Source organism: Pseudorca crassidens, chromosome 2, assembly GCF_039906515.1.
Source record: "Pseudorca crassidens isolate mPseCra1 chromosome 2, mPseCra1.hap1, whole genome shotgun sequence".
NCBI lineage: Eukaryota > Metazoa > Chordata > Mammalia > Artiodactyla > Delphinidae > Pseudorca > Pseudorca crassidens.
In genome coordinates, this window is record NC_090297.1 from 42,563,419 (window position 1) to 42,582,446 (window position 19,028).

Below are 19,028 nucleotides of genomic sequence, written 5' to 3' on the forward strand. Positions count from 1 at the left end.
CATCCCTCCTGTTACTGGTTAAGTCTAGGTTAAAACAATTCTCAAACAGACCATTCCAACAGTCTCTTACCATACGGCTGTGTCCAGTCCTACTCTTCAATCTATTATCCACTTTTTTTTTTTTTTTTTTGGCTGCACCTCACGGCTTATAGGATCTTAGTTCCCTGACCTGGACTTGAACCTGGGCCACGGCAGTGAAAGCGCCAAGTCCTAACCACTGGACCAACAGGGAATGCCCTATCCACATTTTTTAAAAGGTAAACTCAATCCTGTCGCTTCTTGCTTAAAAATTCTTCAATAGCTACTCACTGTAGTAAGATGAATTCCCCAATGCTTCAAGATGAATCCAAATTTCTTACTCTCTGGTCCTTTCTGACCTACAAGTGGTCATTTTTATCTAGGTACACATTATAATCACCCATGGAATTTGTTTTTAAAATATATGTACCTGGCTTCAACCCAGAAACTCTAGTTCAACAAGTTTGAAGTGGGGCACAGACATCTCTATCTTGATAAAAAGTACAGAGGTAATGCAGGTAACCCCCTAGGAGAGAGCCTCATCTCCTACCAATACATTCCCCACCATCACAAAATATCCTCCAAAAACTTCTCATGATCCTGTGCAGCATGTTTTCTCCCATTTCATACCTATGCTAATGCTGTTTCCTCTGCTAGGAATGTACTACCTTCTCTGTTGCTTAACCCCTTCTCACTTCAATGGCCACTTGTAAAGCTTCCCTATGACATCTTCTCTGAGCCTCCTCCAAGCTGTCCTACCTGAATATCCTATGCTTACTTTAACACAGCCTTTTAACAGTGTTACATGACTAGACTGTGTGCAGCTTGAAGACGGGGTTAAAGGTCTTTTGTCTCTGTAGCTCTCATACATAACAGCAGCACTCTTGCATTAGTTGGTGTTCTCCAAAAAAACCAGTAAATAAATGTCCTCAATGTTATGAAATAAAGAATTACTTTCAGCTTTGGGCAAGAGTACTTAAAAACTATTTTTAAAAGTTACTATCTACAGAACTACTATTCTGAAAACATGCTCTATAACAATAGATCAGTTAAAATTATATTTCTACACTAGTTAAAACTGTTAGAACCCATTCTCCGCCTCTCAACTGTCTCCGATGAGGCAAGGCCACATATTTACATTAGGTATGATGTCAACAAAACTTCGATCTAAATTAATTGTTTTTTCTGAAGTTGATTACGAAATTTAAGGAACTGTTAAACTCACTGGAGACTCCTGGTGTATGGACTCAGACTCTAGGTTGCTCTGGCCTTCAGTGTGCTCATTAAGATTGGCTGTTTCACTGCTGCTGGTGCTGAGACTGCAATAATCTGTAGCGCCATTCACAAGAATGCTGTGTGCACTACTGCACCAATTTAATTGATTATTATGGTTTTCCAGCTCTTTCATTTCCATCAGTTTCATTTGCATCTATCAACACAAAGTAGAAATACAAAACAGAATTTATTAATAGAAAGACATGTAATGTAAAAATAACTATATACTTAGACTTGGTCAAGGAAAAATTTGCTTCCATTAAGGAATGCAGCATGACTTAGTAATCCATCCCAGCAAGTTCTCCTCTTGAAATTCCAATATATATGGATATGCTTTTTGTACATCTTCTGATGCTCTAAGAATTTTAATTCAAATATCTGCAAATTGGCAATCCTTTAGAATATAATTAGAAAAAAGGTCAGGGTACTAGGAAAAAGATAGCACAGTGGCAGAGCAAGAGAAGATTTTGTGATGAAGCTTTAGGAGAGAGAAAGGAAGTTGAGGAAGAGTACACAAGACTTTGGAGCCATCCATACTCCTATTGGGAAGAAGAGAAGTGAAGACAGAGGTGAAATAAGCTAGTGTTCTATCCTGTGGCATTACTTATTAATGGGCTAGAGCCCTAGGAAGTAGTCTCTAAATCTAAGGTATGCCAAACAGGTTAAATAAAGAACTTTTTTTAATCTCAATAGCCAAGTGACTTTATACACCTGGGACAACAGTGGGACAAAAAATCGTATGCAATAAATTGTAATATATATAAAAAGAAAACTGTGGGGCACCAGAGGAAGGAAAAAATGCTTATTTATACCAACGTCTACAATAAAAACAAATTTACATATACCTCAAAGAAACTGATAGCAGAATCAAAATTGTTTCTAGTGAAAAGGAATAATAAATGGAATTTTACTGAATAGCACCCATTTTCACACAAAATATATATTTTTTAATTATATTGGAGTCCTCTTTATTAGCATGTTGTATTTTTTGTTTTTAGCAAATATAAAAATTACCTATTGACATTTTGTAAATCAAGGCTCTGTTCCCTAATCTTATTCCCCTAACATTCCCCATAAGGTTTTTAAGTTGCTCAATTTGGAATCTGTAATTTACCGAAGGTCTTTTCAGGGTCATAACCTGGGAAAAGAACATCTGGACTGGGAGACAGATGTAAATCTAGCTCTATCACCTTGTAGTTAGGTGATCTTAGTCAAAGTAACCTCTCCAAGCCTCCATTTCTTAATCCATAAAGGTAGTAAGAACTATCTCCATAGATGAATGTTAAGTGGAGCAAGATAGATTTGAAAGAACTCTGTAAAATGTAAAGGCCTGGGCTTTCCTGGTGGCGCAGTGGTTGAGAGTCCGCCTGCCGATGCAGGGGACATGGGTTCGTACCCTGGTCTGGGAAGATTCCACATGCCGCGGAGCGGCTGGGCCCGTGAGCCATGGCTGCTGAGCCTGCACGTCCGGAGCCTGTGCTCCGCAACGGGAGAGGCCACAACAGTGGGAGGCCCGCGTACCGCAAAAAAAAAAAAAAAGTAAAGCCCTATGTAAAAGATGGACAATGTGTGTAAAAATACCTGGCACACTGCATTTCTCACTATTATAGCAATTAAATATTCCTGTTCCTTTTCCACTAATTCACTCTATTTTTAAAAAGATAAAGACTTGAGCCTGAGGGTAGAGACCACAATTTTTGTTACCAACTTTGTATCTCCAACATCTAGGACAATGATGCATACTGTAAGTGCTTAATATATGTTCACTGAAAAACGCAACTATTATGCTTATAAATTTAAACAGTGGGCATCAGTAAGCATATATGTACATATCTACCAAACTGCATTGTAATTAGGATTTAAACTAACAATCCAAAAATACTACATATTTATTAATCCACAGCATAGGCCTTGTATATTCCTAGTGTTACAGAGCAGTGGCTTATAAACTTACTTTAATCCATAGAAAGAAATAGATTCCCTGACCCAGTAAATATATATGTTTATATATGTCTCTCTGTGTGTATTTATATACATAAACACACATATATAGATGCATACATCATATATATAATTATACACACACACACGCACATACAGTGGTAAAACAAGTTCCACGAAGTAATACTTACCCTTACTGCATGTAATGCATGCTGATATTTCCTGTTCTCCCTTATTTCATTTAAAAAATTTATCATGACCATTAAATCAATTTTAATGCCCACTACTACCTTGCAGTATAAAATTTAAAAATTAATACTAAAATAATACCCATCATACAGATGAAACAGTAGGGTGAAATACTTGCCTATCAGAAAGTTCTGTTTAGGGCAGTTTGTTCCTTATAGTTATTTCTGAGACAATCAATAGAATCGTGAACACAACTAGGCTTTCCTGTGTCTGGTTCTCCCATGCACCTGTCACTAAGCCTTACTCTCTACGTAAACTTAGAGGATACGGGAAAAAAAAAAAATCACACAACTAACACAAGCTCTTTGCAAATTGTGCAAGAAAAGTACAATAAACATTTAGAGTGCCAGAAATACTTGGATAAATAGTATATATTGTATAAGTAAGTTACATAGAGTTAAGGTCAAAGGTTCTTTGTTTTCTTGCAAATACAAGGTAAGAAGTAAAAATAAAAATTCAGCAAGTCAGAAAATTTTTCTTTAGTTATTTCTTTTCCCAAAAAAGCTATAGTTAAGCTTTCGAGAGCAACTTCTTCTTTATAGGCCCTCTGTGGAAAGACATATAGTCACTGAGTCAAGTGTAACAGTTTGGTATGTTTATTCTTAAGGTTTGGAGATCAGACACAAGGATCTAATTCCTTTCACAGACACCAAATATATTCTGGCACACTTGGTAGTACAGCCTGCTGAAACTATTTTCCATGCTCAAAAACACTGTTTTATTTTCTCTCTGATAATTTATAATATCCAGAGTCCTTTCTATTTTTCTCATTTATGCTCCTTCCTTTGAAAGAAATCCTCTTTCAAAAAAGTCAAAGAAAAGAAAATGAAAAGACAAGCCAGAGACTGGGAGAAACTATTTGCAAATCAATTAACTATCTGATAAAGGACTTATCTCCAGAATACATATATATTTTTAAAAACACTTATAATTTAATAAGAAGAAGAACCCATTTTTAAAAAATGGGCAAGGGACTTAAACAGATGTTTCATCCAGAAGGATATACAAATGGCTAATAAGCACATGAAAAGATGATCAACAACTCTAGTCATAAGAGAATTACAAATTAAAAACTATGAAGTACCACTTTACATCTACAGGAATGACTATAATCAAAAAGACAATAAGCGTTGGTAAGAATGTGGAGAAACTTGGAACCCTCATACACTGCTAGGGGGAACATAAAATGGTACAGCCACTTTGGAAAAGTTTGGCAATTTAAAGTTAAAAAAAAAAGTTTAACATAACTTTACAATATAAACAACTTTCATATCCAAGAGAAATGAAGACATATGTCCACACAAACAATTGTATGCAAATACAAAATTTAAAGCAGCATTATTTGTAATAGTCAACAAGTGGAAAGGATCCAAATGCCCATTAATGAATGGGTAAACAAAATACCTTATACAATGGACTATAATATCGTTACATGCTACAACATGGATGAGCCTCAAAAACATTATGCTAAGTGAAAGAAACCACATGAGAAAGACCACACAGTGCTTGATTTTCTCTATGTGAAATGTTCAGAAAAAGCAAATTTATAGAAGCAAAACATAGATTAGTAGTTACCTAGGGGTAAGAGTGGGGACTGACTATAAATGGGCACAAGGATCTTTTGGGAGTGATGGAAATGTTCTAAAACTGGATTGGGATGTTTCAGCAACTCTAAATTTACTGAAAATCATTGAATTGGATCCTTAAAACTGGTTAATTTTTTTTTTGGATCTTACACAGAACTCTGGGTTCAAAAATCAGTACTTGGACTTTGCATTTTAGCCCAGCAGGGCCACCCAAGTGACATTTCCGGGGAACAGAATCAACTTCCAGTAAATCAGCAAGCTTCCACCACAAATGGAAATATTCAAATGAATATTTATAAGAAAAAATTGAAGGTATACTGGAAAGAGAATGTTTTTTTATTGTTGAAATGCCTACTGCTCCAAGCTAACAGTTTAAACTAAAAATCAGGATGTTGTTGGGTGGGGAGAGTAACAAACATTTTATGAGTGACTGTGCAATCGTGTTTGTTATTACTCAAGGAAAAAAGAAAAGGAAACACCGCCCAGTGCACCGTGTTCATTCCGATTTCCAATGACAGAGACTGTTGTGGTGTTTGGTGGCAGAGTAGAAAGAGCACTGAAAAAACTGGTTAATTTTACGGTCTATAAATTATACTTTAAACAACAGTTTTTTTTTAAACTCAAAGAAAACTATTTTAAAGACTGTCCATTTATCTGGTATCACTCCCACTAGGATGACTTTCTTTTGGGTTTCCTACCTGTTTATTGAGTACCTACACTGGGACAAGAACTGTGCTAAATGTTAGGATAAAAATGTATGTTTCTAGACCTAAAAGCTCCATCTACTGAGGGAGACAGACACATAAACAAATGTGCAGGGGGAAATGTTATGATTGCTATAACAGAAGTACAATGTCCAATAAAGGCAGGGTTCAGAAAATCCCACAAAGCAATAAGAGGTTAAGCTATGTCTTGCAAGATGAGTGAGCAGGTATTCACCTGCCAGGCAAGAGGGGGGAGGGAAGCATATCAAGGGGAAGGACTTCATTATGTATAATAATTAAGTGACCAGGTTTTAGAAGATCTGAATCTTAGGCTGTGGCTCTTTTGAAGGCTATGTAACCATAGGCAAGTTACTTAACCTTCCTTGGCTTCAATTTGTTCAAATTCAAAATGAAAGGAATGGGCTACATTATCTCTATGTACACCTAACCATCTTACCATCATTCTATAAAATATTATTCTCCATTTAGGGAAGTCAAGAAATAGCATAGCGAAGGATCTATATTCTTGATCTACCATAACACTGCATATTTATCTATATAAAGAACAATTTCCTAATTACAAAAAATACAGGTCTCTAAATGAGCAAAACTGATTTTAAGATAAGAATCCCAAAAGGGAAGGCACTGGGTTATTATTTATAAAAATAAGCAACACATACTGAGCACTTATTTACCACTGTGCTCAAACGTCTCACTGGTTTTGCCTCACTGAAACTTTACAAGCAGCTCTAGGAGGTAGAGGAGTACTGTTAATTCTCCAATTTTATTTACTTTTTAAAATTTGGCCATGCCACACAGCTTACGGGATATCTTAGTTCCCCGACCAGGGGTTAAACCTGGGCCCTTGGCAGTGAAAGGGCAGAGTCCTAACCACTCGACCACCAGAAAATTCCCAATTCTCCAATTTTTTTTTTTTAAATAAATTTATTTTTGGCTGTATTGGGTCTTCATTGCTGAGCGCGGGCTTTCTCTAGTTGCGGCGAGTGGGGGTTACTCTTCGTTGCGGTGCACGAGCTTCTCACTGCAGTGGCTTCTCTTGCTGTGGAGCAGGGGCTCTAGGCACGTGAGCTTCAGTAGTTGTGGCATGTGGGCTCAGTAGTTGTGGCTCGCAGGCTCAGTAGTTGTGGCGCATGGGCTTAGTTGCTCCACAGCATGTGGATCTTCCCAGACCAGGGCTCGAACCTGTGTTCCCTGCGTTGGCAGGTGGATTCTTAACCACTGCGCCACCAGGCAAGTCCCCGCAGTCCTCCAATTTTAAAGATGAGGAATATGATACTGAGAAGATTGAGGCAGTAAGTGGCAGAGCCAGCATTTAAACCTAAACCATCTAACTACAAATCCTGCACACTCAACCAGACTCCAGTGATAACCATAAGATGTACAAGATACGTGACAGTTTTAACTTATGACAGGTGACAAGAAGCCTATTCATACAAAATGACTGAAAATGAAAAATAAACTAGGCAGAGGGAGAAGAAGCAGATCGAGAAAATATCATTTACTAAAAGGGTATGTGAGTGCCCATTTGAGTGTATTTTTCACTGCCACAAAGACTTACTGAACTTATTTCCTGCTGTGAATCTTGCAGGTGCTGCTGAAGAGGGCCCAGCTGGGCCTTCCCTGACTCCACACTCTCCTCCAACTCTGCTGTTTCTTGCTGTAGGCGACTCAGCTCTTCCCTAGCTTTGGCCAGCTCTTCTTCGTAAGTGGAGATCTGTGATTCTTGACTAGTTAATTCAGCTTTCAGGGATGAGATCTATAACATGGAGGTGAATGAGAAGAAAGGGGGATTAAAAAAAGAAATGTCATTAAAATATTCCATAATGCATTAGGTTTATTTGTTTAGTTTACTATTTTGGTGGTTTTTTTATGTATTTTTTGTAGAGAAGGGCAATCAGGGGACTGACAGAGGAGAGTGGAAGGCATAGGTACCATACCTCCAACTAAAATTTGGAAAAAAAATATATGAAGTGTCCTACTTCCCCTGTAATTTCTGGATGAAACATGCCCCATCTCCTTCAATTCCCTGAACTTCATGTTGACTAGACTGCCATCTAACAATAAAAGCAACAAGAAGCAGAGAATGTTTCCATCTTAAGCCAGCAAAAGCAACTAAGGTATAGATATAGTAAACCGCCAGACTTTACCAGCTGGGCCTCCTCAGCACACTTCTTCCTGACTTCCTGCAGTTGCTCCTCCAGCTGAGCTTTCTGCTCATCCAGCCCATCAAGGAGTTCCTGTACTTGCTGTTTCTGGGCCTGCAGTTTTTGCAGATTAGTATTCTCCCTTTGAACTTCATCTTGAAGATCCTGAAATACAGGAAAATTAACGTATTTATTATCTTTGGAGGCAGGGGAAGGTTAACAATTTATAAAAGCCTATCTTAAGGGAAAGTAAAGTCTCATCTTATTAAGTACATTGTGTTGATGGATTGGAGGATTCATAGCTTTAAATACAATCTTTACTTGAGGACTTCTTCCCTAGATTCCAGATTTAGAAATTCAATTCGCTTACTCAAATCCATCCTTGGATGTCTGATGGGCTTCTCTAACATATCAAAAACAGAACTCCTGGCATTTCCCCCACCCCATCTGCTTTATCCTCCATTTTCCCCCTCTCAGTTTCTCTGGCCAAAAAATATAGCATCTTCTTTGACTCTTCTCTTTCTCTCACATCTCATCTCCAATCTGTCAGCAAATTTTTTGCTCCTTCCTTCAAAATATACTTAAAAAACTGGCCATGTTTTTCTTCAACCTTGGTCCCAGTCACTTTTCTCTCTTTCCTAGACTGCTGCCTTCTAATTGGTTTCCCTTCCTCCATGCATGCTACCTTTCAGTTTATTTTCAGCACAGCAGCCACTGTTAAAAACCCACGTCAGGGCTTCCCTGGTGGCGCAGTGGTTGAGAGTACACCTGCTGATGCAGGGGACACGGGTTCGTTTCCCGGTCCGGGAAGATCCCACGTGCCGCGGAGCGGCTGGGCCCGTGAGCCATGGCCGCTGAGCCTGCGCGTCCGGAGCCTGTGCTCCGCAACGGGAGAGGCCACAACAGTGAGAGGCCCGCGTACCACCAAAATAAATAAATAAAAATAAAATAAAATAAAATAAAATCCCACGTCAGATGATGTCACTCCTCTACGCAAAACTCTGCACTGACTTCCCATCTCCCTTACTGTAAAAACCCAAGTCTTTACAATGGCCCCACGTGATCCCATCTCCCAGCTTCATTTCCTACTGCTCTCTCCCTTGCCCACTCTATTTCAGCCACACTGGCCTTACTGCTGCTTCTCAAACATGTCAGATATGCTCCCTTCTCGGGATCTTTCACTGATTATCCCCTCTTCCTAGAAAGTTCTTCCCCCAAGTATCCACATGCCTCAATCCCCCATCTCTTTGAAGTCTTTGCTCAACTGTTAACTTCTCAGTGAGGCCTTCCTCACCATCACCCATCACCATCTCCCTCCACTGATTCTCCTTCATATACAGCATATAATTTTATTTATTTTCTAGAAGAGCTTTTATTGAGATAATTTACATATCATACAATTCACCCATTTAAAGTGTACAAGTCAATGGTTTTTAGTATATTTAGAGTTGTGGAACCATGACCACAACAATTTTAGAACATTTTTGTCACTGCAAAAAGAAACCCCATACCCGTTAGCAAGTCACTCGCTATTTCTCTCTCAATCACCCCAGCCCTAGGCAACCACCAATCTACTTTTTATCTCTATAGCTTTGTCTGTTCTAGATATTTTATATGAATGGACTCATACAACGTGTTTTTTTTGTGACTGGCTTCTTTGCGACTTAGCATGTTTTCAAGTTGCATCTGAGTTGGCATAAAATAATTAAATAGCTTTATGAGATATAATTTATACAACCATAAAAGGTGCCCATTGTAAGTATACAACTGAGTTTTAGTAAATATATACAGTTGTGCAATGATCACCACAATTCAGTTTTATAACACTTCCACAACCTAAAAAGTTCCTTCATACCATTTAGGAGTCAATTCTCATTCCCATTTCAAGCCCCAGGCAAACCAGTGACCTGCTTTCTGTTGCTATAATTTTACCTTTTATAGACATTTCATATAAATAGAATCATATAATATGTAGTCTATGGTAATGTGTAGTCTACTGTATTCTTTCTTTTTTGTTTTGTAGTCTACTGTATTCTTATACCCAGTATATTTTGAGATTCATCCATGTTACTGCATGTATACGTAGTTTGTTCCTTTTTATTGCTGAGTAGTATTCTATTGTATGGATATACTTTTGATGGACATTTAGACTGATCCTAGTTTTGGCTACTATGAGTAATAGAACGTATCTCCTTCTATTAGAATGTAAGCTCCATGAGTCCAGGGATATTTGTGAATTTTGTTCACTGCTATATTCCCAGTTCCCAGTATACAAGAGGTACTCCATTACTATTTAGTGAATGATGAGTAACACAGTAAAGATGTTAATTCTCTCCTAATTAATCTATACACTCCAATGAAAATCCTAACAAGATTTTCCAAGGAACCTGAAAAGCTCTGGAAGAACATATTCTAAAAATTATTTGGAAGAACAAAGAAAAAAACCAAAAACAGCATTATAAAATGTAAAAAGGACTTACCCTATAAGATATTATGAATTACTGGAAAGCTAGGATAACTAAGACAGCTTGGTTTGATGCAAGGATAGACAAATAGATCAAAGGAAGAGAAAACAGAACTTAGACACAGATCTAGATATATAAAGAAAAAATGATGAGAAGGCATGACATTAAAATTGACCGGAGGAAAAGAGAACTAACTATTCAGTAAATGATGCTGGGCATACCCGTATGGCAAGAAGAAAAAAATTATAAGTCTCTAAATCATACCAAACAGAAAAATTAATTCCAGGTATACTACAGACCTAATGTGAAAGACAAAACTTTAAAAGGTGCAGAAGAAAATACAGATCTCAGTGTAAGAAAATTTCTTAAAACAAAAAAAGATAAACCATTTTGAAAATGACATGTTTATTTATTCATCTATGTGCTAGATCTTATGCTTAATGATAAAGGATACAGAGATTAGGGGCTTCCCTGGTGGCACAGTGGTTAAGAATCCGCCTGCCAATGCAGGGGACACAGGTTCGAGCCCTGGTCCAGGAAGATCCCACATGCTGTAGAGCAACTAAACCCGTGCACCACAACTACCGAGCCTGCACTCTAGAGCCCATGCACCACAACTACTGAAGCCCGTGCACCTAGAGCCCGTGCTCAGCAACAAGAGAAGCCAGCGCACTGCAACAAAGAGTAGCCCCCGCTCACCACAATTAGAGAAAGCCCGCGTGCAGCAACAAAGACCCAACACAGCCAAAAATACTAAATAAATAAATAAATTTATTAAAAAAAAAACGAATACAGATTTAAAAAAAATACAGTGGGAAATCTCTGTACAAGGGAGAGTTGAGAGACAGATGAATGCAACCTTGCCATTATCATTACCACCATGAAACACAGCAGCCAAGATGGCCAAATTTACATATCCTCTGACAACTGGGGTTCCTCATTTGAACCAGAGAAGATCATTTGAATGACTATTTTCCCAATTCTCTGAAGAATGGTAAATTACTAGTACCACTGCAGATGCACAGGAGAGAGGTTAATTCATTATATACAAAGGATTCCATAGGGAATTAGGACTTGATTGTCTCCAGGAACCACGGGTGAGAAAGAAGAATGGATTGATAACTCCTAAGGCATGTGTCTGCACGAGGTGGGCAGAGATCTCGAAGAGAGTGAAGTAAAATTGTGAACACAAGTTTCTAAAAGTAACAATATCCTTTAAATAACATACTATTCAAAGACCCCAATGATCATTCATCAGAATAAGAATCTAAGAAAATAGAAGAAAAACTTATCAGAAGGTCTCTGAATTATTGCATGACTTATACAAGATAGCATCATCAACATGATAGCAAACATTTTCAATGGCCCTTACATTGTGCTAGGTACTGTTACACTCATTTACACCCCATATGACAAATCTATGAGGTAGATACTATTAGTCACATTTTACACATGAGAAAACTGAGGTACAGATGAGCAAGTAACTTGTTCAAAGATACAATTTAGCAAGTGACAAATTCAAACTAGGTTTTTAAAAAAATTTTTATTGGAGTATAGTTGCTTTACAATATTGTGTTAGTTTATACTGTACAGCAAAGTAAATCAGCTACACATATACACATATCCCCTGTTTTTTTGGATTTCCTTCTCATTTAGGTCACCACAGAGCATTGAGTAGAGTTCCCTGTGCAATACAGTACGTTCTCATTTCTCCTTCCAGAGTCTGAGCTCTGCTATATGCTATGCTACACACTGTCTGTAGACTAAATGTTTCACACATGTGCCACTATTTTTCAAATATATGCAGATGCTCTTGTGATTAAATAAGACACTGAACCATGTTTTTAATAACTGCTTTTTAACTTATATTTTCTCAACCAACTGATCAATTTAAAAGTACAACTACTACCATGCTGCTTTCCTTTAAAAATTCCCTTAAAAGAGCCAACACAATGGATGATCAATGAAAGACTCCTCTTGGGTTAACATTCCATGCGTCTAGGTGATTACAGATTCATAATGGTGAGCTCTGCTAGTACTTTATTATTAATTTAGCAGCATGCCTAAATATTTTTTTAATGCCTAAGTTTTTAACCTTGCTTACACTGTTAACCAATCCACACTCAAAATGGAGATACACCTTTACATATGCAGCTCACATTGGCTCTCAATAGACACATGCTAGTTTTCATTGTCCCTCTCCTGATTCATAATTTATTTTGCCTTTGTTTCTTCCTATTCCAAATGTCTAACTTTCTTAAAAAAATAACTCATTGCAAAGGAGATTTCTTTAATCACTCTGCTATTTCAAAAATATACGATGGTTCCCTCTTATCTATAGGATAAAGTAAAACAGGCTACAAGATACCTTAGAACCTTCAATTCTGGGCCCAACATTATCCTTCCTCTTTTACTACCCTCTTTTCTTCATGGTCACCTGTGCCCCATCCTCAATAGACCCTCTTTCTCCAAAAGACAATATACTGCAATGTCCGTGTGCCTTTCCTACACCATCTGCTCTGCCTTGAATGCCCTTCCACACCATTGCTATCTGGAAGCTCACTTTTCATTCTTCAAGGCCCAGCCAAATTTAATATCCTCTGACCCACCTTGAAGTTCCTTTACCTGTGCTCTTACAGCAGTTTGTACCTAACCTCTATTATGACACTTACTACACTGCATTATAGTTACCTCTAAATAATAACCTGCTGAAGGACAGAGCCAATGCCTCATATTTCTTAGAGGTTCCACAATCTAGTGCAATACCTCGCACATTCCAGACGATTAATTAGGCAATGATTCGTAACTATCACAAGGATTCTAGTATCTGGGAGAAACTAGTGGGAAACGTGCCTGAGGCTGACAGAAAGGGCTTTATGTTCTTTCAACATACTATGGGAAAGCTTCACTCTGCATTTAAACTATAGCAAAATATTAAAACTAGCCTCTAACTGACCTATAATAAATGCACTTTGTTAAATTAAAATAACATCTAAATTTCTATACTGATTCAATATTTGTACAGTCAATAGACCAAGACTGATTTGACATTTAAAATTTCCAGGGGGGCTTCCCTGGTGGTGCAGTGGTTGAGAGTCTGCCTGCCGATGCAGGAGACACGGGTTCGTGCCCCGGTCCAGGAAGATCCCACATGCCGCGGAGTGGCTGGGCCCGTGAGCCATGGCCGCTGAGCATGCACGTCCGGAGCCTGTGCTCCGCAACGGGAGAGGCCACAACAGTGAGAGGCCCGCGTACAGAAAAAAAAAAAAAAAAAAAAAAAATTTCCAGGGACTTTCCTGGCAGTCCAGTGGTTAAGACTCCATACTTCCAATGCAGGGGACCCGGGTTCAACTCCTAGTCGGGGAATTAAGATCCCACATCCCACGTGGCACAGCCAAAAATTAAAAACAATTTTTTAAATAATAAATTTTCCATTATATGGAAATAATCTTTACTGATTTAGCATGTCACTGTGGCATATATCTTTCTCATGCTTTTAAACTTATGAATTTCTTTTTTTACATTTATATTATATTCTATTCTTACTCTTCAGAAAGGCATAGTAACAGCTTCACTTTAACGCAGTAGCTTGAAAAACTACAGTGGTTTGAAAAATTCTCATAATTTAATTACAAAATATTTTGAAAGCATGCCACCTGCAGATCTGAAGTAATTTTATATTTGGGAAAACAACCCACTGTCAATACTCTGTTCATAAAATTATTATATGGTTTATATATAATGATATACTGATCCAAAAAGCATTTTTAAAGAAATGCTTAATAGGAATAGGAAAAATATGTTACTTATTCCCATCTTCGAATATTCTAGTCTAATTTCCTACCCTCTCCCAAACCCCGAAGAAAAATCTTGGACTTCACATCACTAATAATACCCAGTCTTTATAAATAGATGTAATTATGATGTCTCTACTTACATTGTAAGTACAATTAGAAAAACAAAATTTGCCTTAAAAGGGTCACGTAATGTAAGAAAATGTCTAGGACATAATGCTAATTTTTAAAAGTTGAATACAGGGACTTCCCTGGTGGCACAGTGGTTAAGAATCCGTCTGCCAAGGCAGGGGACATCGGTTCAATCCCTGGTCCAGGAAGATCCCACATGCCGTGGAGCAACTAAGCCCGTGTGCCACAACTACTGAGCCTGCGCTCTAGAGCCCGCGAGCCACGACTACTGAAGCCCGCACACTCTAGGGCCCGTGGCAACTACTGAAGTCCACGCACCCAGAGCCCGTGCTCCGCAACAAGAGAAGCCACTGCAGGAGAAGCCCGTGCACCGCAACGAAGAGTTGCTCCCACTCGCTGTAACTAGAGAAAGCCCACGCGCAGCAACGAAGACCCAACACAGCCAAAAAAATAATAAAAATTAAAAGTTGAACACAAAGGCATATACAGTATAATGGCAAATAAATACAAAGCCATTTATATACATTCATAGAAAATATAGCAAAATGTTAACAATGGCTCTCCCTGGAACGTGAAATTGTAGGGTTTCTTTCCTTTTATATTTTTCTTTATTTTACATGATTACTAGGGACCCATATTACCTTTATAATCATAAAATGTCAAGTTTGCAGTGTTTTAAGTATCACATACCTCTCATGGTTTCATACCAATATAAAAATATTCCGATGTAACTGAATTTTTATGTACGAACTACCAATAGTGGGATTGATGCTGGTTTCCTTTAATAAAATGAACCAGATTTCAGAACTTGCATTTTTAGAGAGTCACTTTAAACGCACCCCTGGAAGAAAAGTTTATGCAAGAGGAAAGGGAATAAACAAGCCAATATAATATTTACTCATTCTTGCCCTTTCTCTTCCAAAGAGCAAACACATTCACTCAAATTTCCCAACCTCACTTCTTGGCTATAGTAAAAGTCCACATAGTAACACAAAAGCACAGGCCTTAAGCGAAAGGTTACTGAGAAACTACCTCACATTAGTGATATATTTTAAGCTGGATAGATGTCCACATTAAAATTAATTATAATTAATGTTTCTCCATGTCTCATCTAAATATGAAAAAGATCTTCTCTAAAAAAAATTCCAACATTAATCCACACACACAAAGGTCTTCTTCTTCAGTAAGCAAACTTAGTAAACTGCACAAAATCAAAATGAACAGATGCAAACATACACGTGAACAAGAATAAGAATCAAACTTCACTGTAAAATTACTTGGTAAGACTACTACCACTATAATGCATTTTCACAAAAATTTCAATATCCAAATATACTTGGCTATTTTATTTTGGTACAGACTTGCTTATCCTGAGACTAAGTAAAGTCAACAGATGTACATCTCCCTCCCTGCCCCCACCTCCTGCCCACCCTTGACTAGGGCAGCAGCAGGTTCTCTTGCAAACAGTGTCTTCCACTAAACTAGGATAACTTTCTTTTTATCTTAAGGTAGCCCTTTGGGAAAATCCTCTCCTGAATTAGTGCATAACCTCAGTTACTATCAAATGCCATCTCATCAAGTGAGTGACTAAAGACATTTGCAGATGCCTTCCTAGTTACGTTCTACTTTCCATGATCATGCTCTACTTACTCACCTGTGTCATCAACAACAAAAGAAAAGAGGATAGCAGCAATTAGAAAATGGCAAGGATAAAGTGAACAAGACTTCTGTAATGCGTTGCCAAGGTCTGTTTTAGAAAAATACCAAAGCAAGCCACATCCAAGGTTCCTCATCCAGGAATGAAGGGATCCTTGACTGGGATCTTGGCTTTATTTTAAAATAAATTTCAAAAAAATAAGAAAAATAAAAATAAATTTCAAGGGAAGTGTCCTATTTTCTAGAAATCACACAAGTTAAAGAAAATGATAAATTTGTCCCCATTCCTCCATATTCCCTGATGTGCTACGGGGGGTAGTGGAAATAAAATTTAAACAAATACATAAAAATTCTCAGCTAGGGCTTCCCTGGTGACGCAGTGGTTGAGAGTCCACCTGCCGATGCAGGGGACACGGGTTCGTGCCCCGGTCCAGGAAGATCCCACATGCCGCGGAGCGGCTAGGCCCATGAGCCATGGCCGCTGAGCCTGTGCGTCCAGAGCCTGTGCTCCGCAATGGGAGAGGCCACAACAGTGAGAGGCCCGCATACCGAAAAAAAAAAAAAAAAAAAAGATTAAAAAATTCTCAGCTGTATTTAAGAATAAAATAATTAATTTTAGCAACCCAAGTCAGTTGTACAACTAAAGAGGTAAATCTATGAAATATGAATACATTTGTATCTGTTTCATATAAATACAGAGTAAAAAATAAACAACAGGACACCAGTTTATGAATAAAACTTTAAAAAAAACCCAAACCATATATACAGTATATCTATACTTGTACACTAGTATATCCATACTTGAAGAACTATTAAAAAGAACAAAGGTAACTTGAAGTATTTTGGTAATCTTACAGAAAATGCTATTTAAGTGATTAAAAAAAAATCCTACAGACTAATCCAAAACTACAAATAATCAGGTACATTCGTTACGTTGGCCTAATTCTCAAAATGGAAGTTATAGGAATATTCTCTCCTTTTTTAAAAATTTATTTATTTTTGGCCGTGTTGGGTCTTCGTTGCTGCGCGTGGGCTTTCTCTAGTTGGGGCGAGCAGGGGCTACTATTTGTTGTGGTGTGTTCTCATTGGGCTGGCTTCTCGTGTTGTGGAGCATGGGCTCTAGGCACGTGGGCTTCAGCAGTTGTGGCACGTGGGCTCAGTAGTTGTGGCTCACGGGCTCTAGAGTGCAGACTCAGTAGTTGTGGTGCACGGGCTTAGTTGTTCTGCGGCATGTGGGATCTTCCCGGACCAGGGCTCGAACCCGTGTCCCCTGCATTGGCAGGAGGATTCTTAACCACTGCACCACCAGGGAAGCCCCTAGGAATAGTCTTCATATAAAAAAGTATCAACTATAGAGCAAGATGTTTAAGTCAAAGACCAGAAAGGGAGTCTATTAAACTAGGGTAGATGTTAGAAAACCCTACTAACAGCCTGCCTTTATTTCTCAATCATATGCTCCTCAGCATGTTCTAAGAACATTATCGCCAGGAAAAGAATGTTGAGCTCATGTATCTAATTTTATTTCTACCCAAAATAAGTCATCCTTCTTCATCTAGGGGAAAAAAATATGGGCAATTACTAGGAACTACTAAATCTTTACTGATAAAGTTTAAATAACTGGGAGCTTCTCTCTCATGAAGGTAGTATGAACAATATGGAAATGTCTGACTCTTCATGATACCAGCTGTGCTCCTGATCCATTCTGCCTGTGGTTTCTGAGTGTGTGTTGCCCTATTTTTAATTTCATGCACAAAATGGAAGTTTATTCATTTCTACTGTCAATATCTTCCTTAAATTTACCTCCATCTAAGAATAATTACCATACACAGTGAAAAATAAGATCCAAGGTACAATTTCTAAGCTTAAGGAGCTCACAATATAAGCTATAAGATATTGGAATCTATATACATACACATTAAAATAGTACAATAAGGTAACGTACTGAACGTGCCATATAAGTGTACACACACTTCTCTGGGAGTTCCAACACAGGAAAGACAGGTATAGACTGAAGGGACAGAGAAGAGAAAGTTTAGAAAAGTGGTCAGTTTGAGCTGGACTTTAAGGCATGGGTAGAATTCACATAAGCAAGGGGGTAAGGAACATTCTAGATTGCAACAACAAAAGGTATAAGGGTGGGAATAAAAAAGGGCATGTGTATGGCGCACAGTTCAGAGGCAGGCAATCAAAAAATAAGTAGTACAAGAGGATGGCCTATAATTTTTTTTCCAATTCCAATATATCCATGAGGATGACATCCTCCCATTATTAACAGTGGCAGTGGGCAGCAGTAAAGATTTTCACATCTGAGAGTCATAACTAAAATTGGTTTAGGAAGAAAGTCAGGAGGAGGATGGAGTAAGCACTTACAACTGACGTCAAAATTTCAGATGTTAGGTGATAGGGGTGGCAGTAGTGAGAAAGAAAAACACTGACAGAAACAGAAAAGTTCAAAACTTGAAGCCAATTTTTTTCAACAAGATGAGACTCATTTTAGATATACTGGCTTTGAAATGATAAACCTCAAAATGCCTAACTGGAGATGTCAGACTGGCACTCAAGAGAACTGAGGGCTTGACAAATATTTGTGAGTTATCAGTATACGGATGACAGAGGGTATGGAAAAGGGAGGAAAGAGGGGGTCGGAGTGTGTCCGTCTGTCCCTGGCAAAGGCAACAGAAGCAAAGGGTCAAAGAGGTGGGGCTATGAATATCTAGGAGAATGCAACCCAAGAAATCAGTAACCAATGTAGGAAGGACCAATGGATTTGGCCTTAAGATTATTCTTGGTTCTGGGGAGATAAATTAAGCACAATGGTATGGGTGAACAGGAAACTAAGTAGGGTTACTGAAAAGCTAGGAAGGGGGAAAAGGGCCACACAAAGAAACAACAATAGAGAAAAACAGGCTGGTAGCTAAAGTGACAGCAACAACAACAAAAAGGTATTTTCAAATTGGTTAGTCCTATATAGCCATGTGAAGATAGAAGTCAGAGAAGAAAGAGCATGATGATGGAGAGTAACGGAGATGACAGTAAGATATAG

The 19,028-nt window shown here is 38.2% G+C and overlaps 1 protein-coding gene across 3 annotated transcripts in view; it reads right to left on the minus strand.

The window, feature by feature from the left end:
- EPS15 (epidermal growth factor receptor pathway substrate 15) overlaps positions 1 to 19,028 on the minus strand; it is a 164,956-nt gene that overhangs the window by 46,224 nt on the left and 99,704 nt on the right. For all 3 annotated transcript variants that reach the window (XM_067726095.1, XM_067726094.1, XM_067726096.1), the window contains exons 14-16: positions 7,942 to 8,103; positions 7,353 to 7,550; positions 1,244 to 1,447 (exon numbers count right to left, since the gene is read on the minus strand). In XM_067726095.1, coding sequence (XP_067582196.1) covers positions 1,244 to 1,447; positions 7,353 to 7,550; positions 7,942 to 8,103 — 564 coding nt within the window. The remainder of the gene's footprint in view (positions 1 to 1,243; positions 1,448 to 7,352; positions 7,551 to 7,941; positions 8,104 to 19,028) is intronic.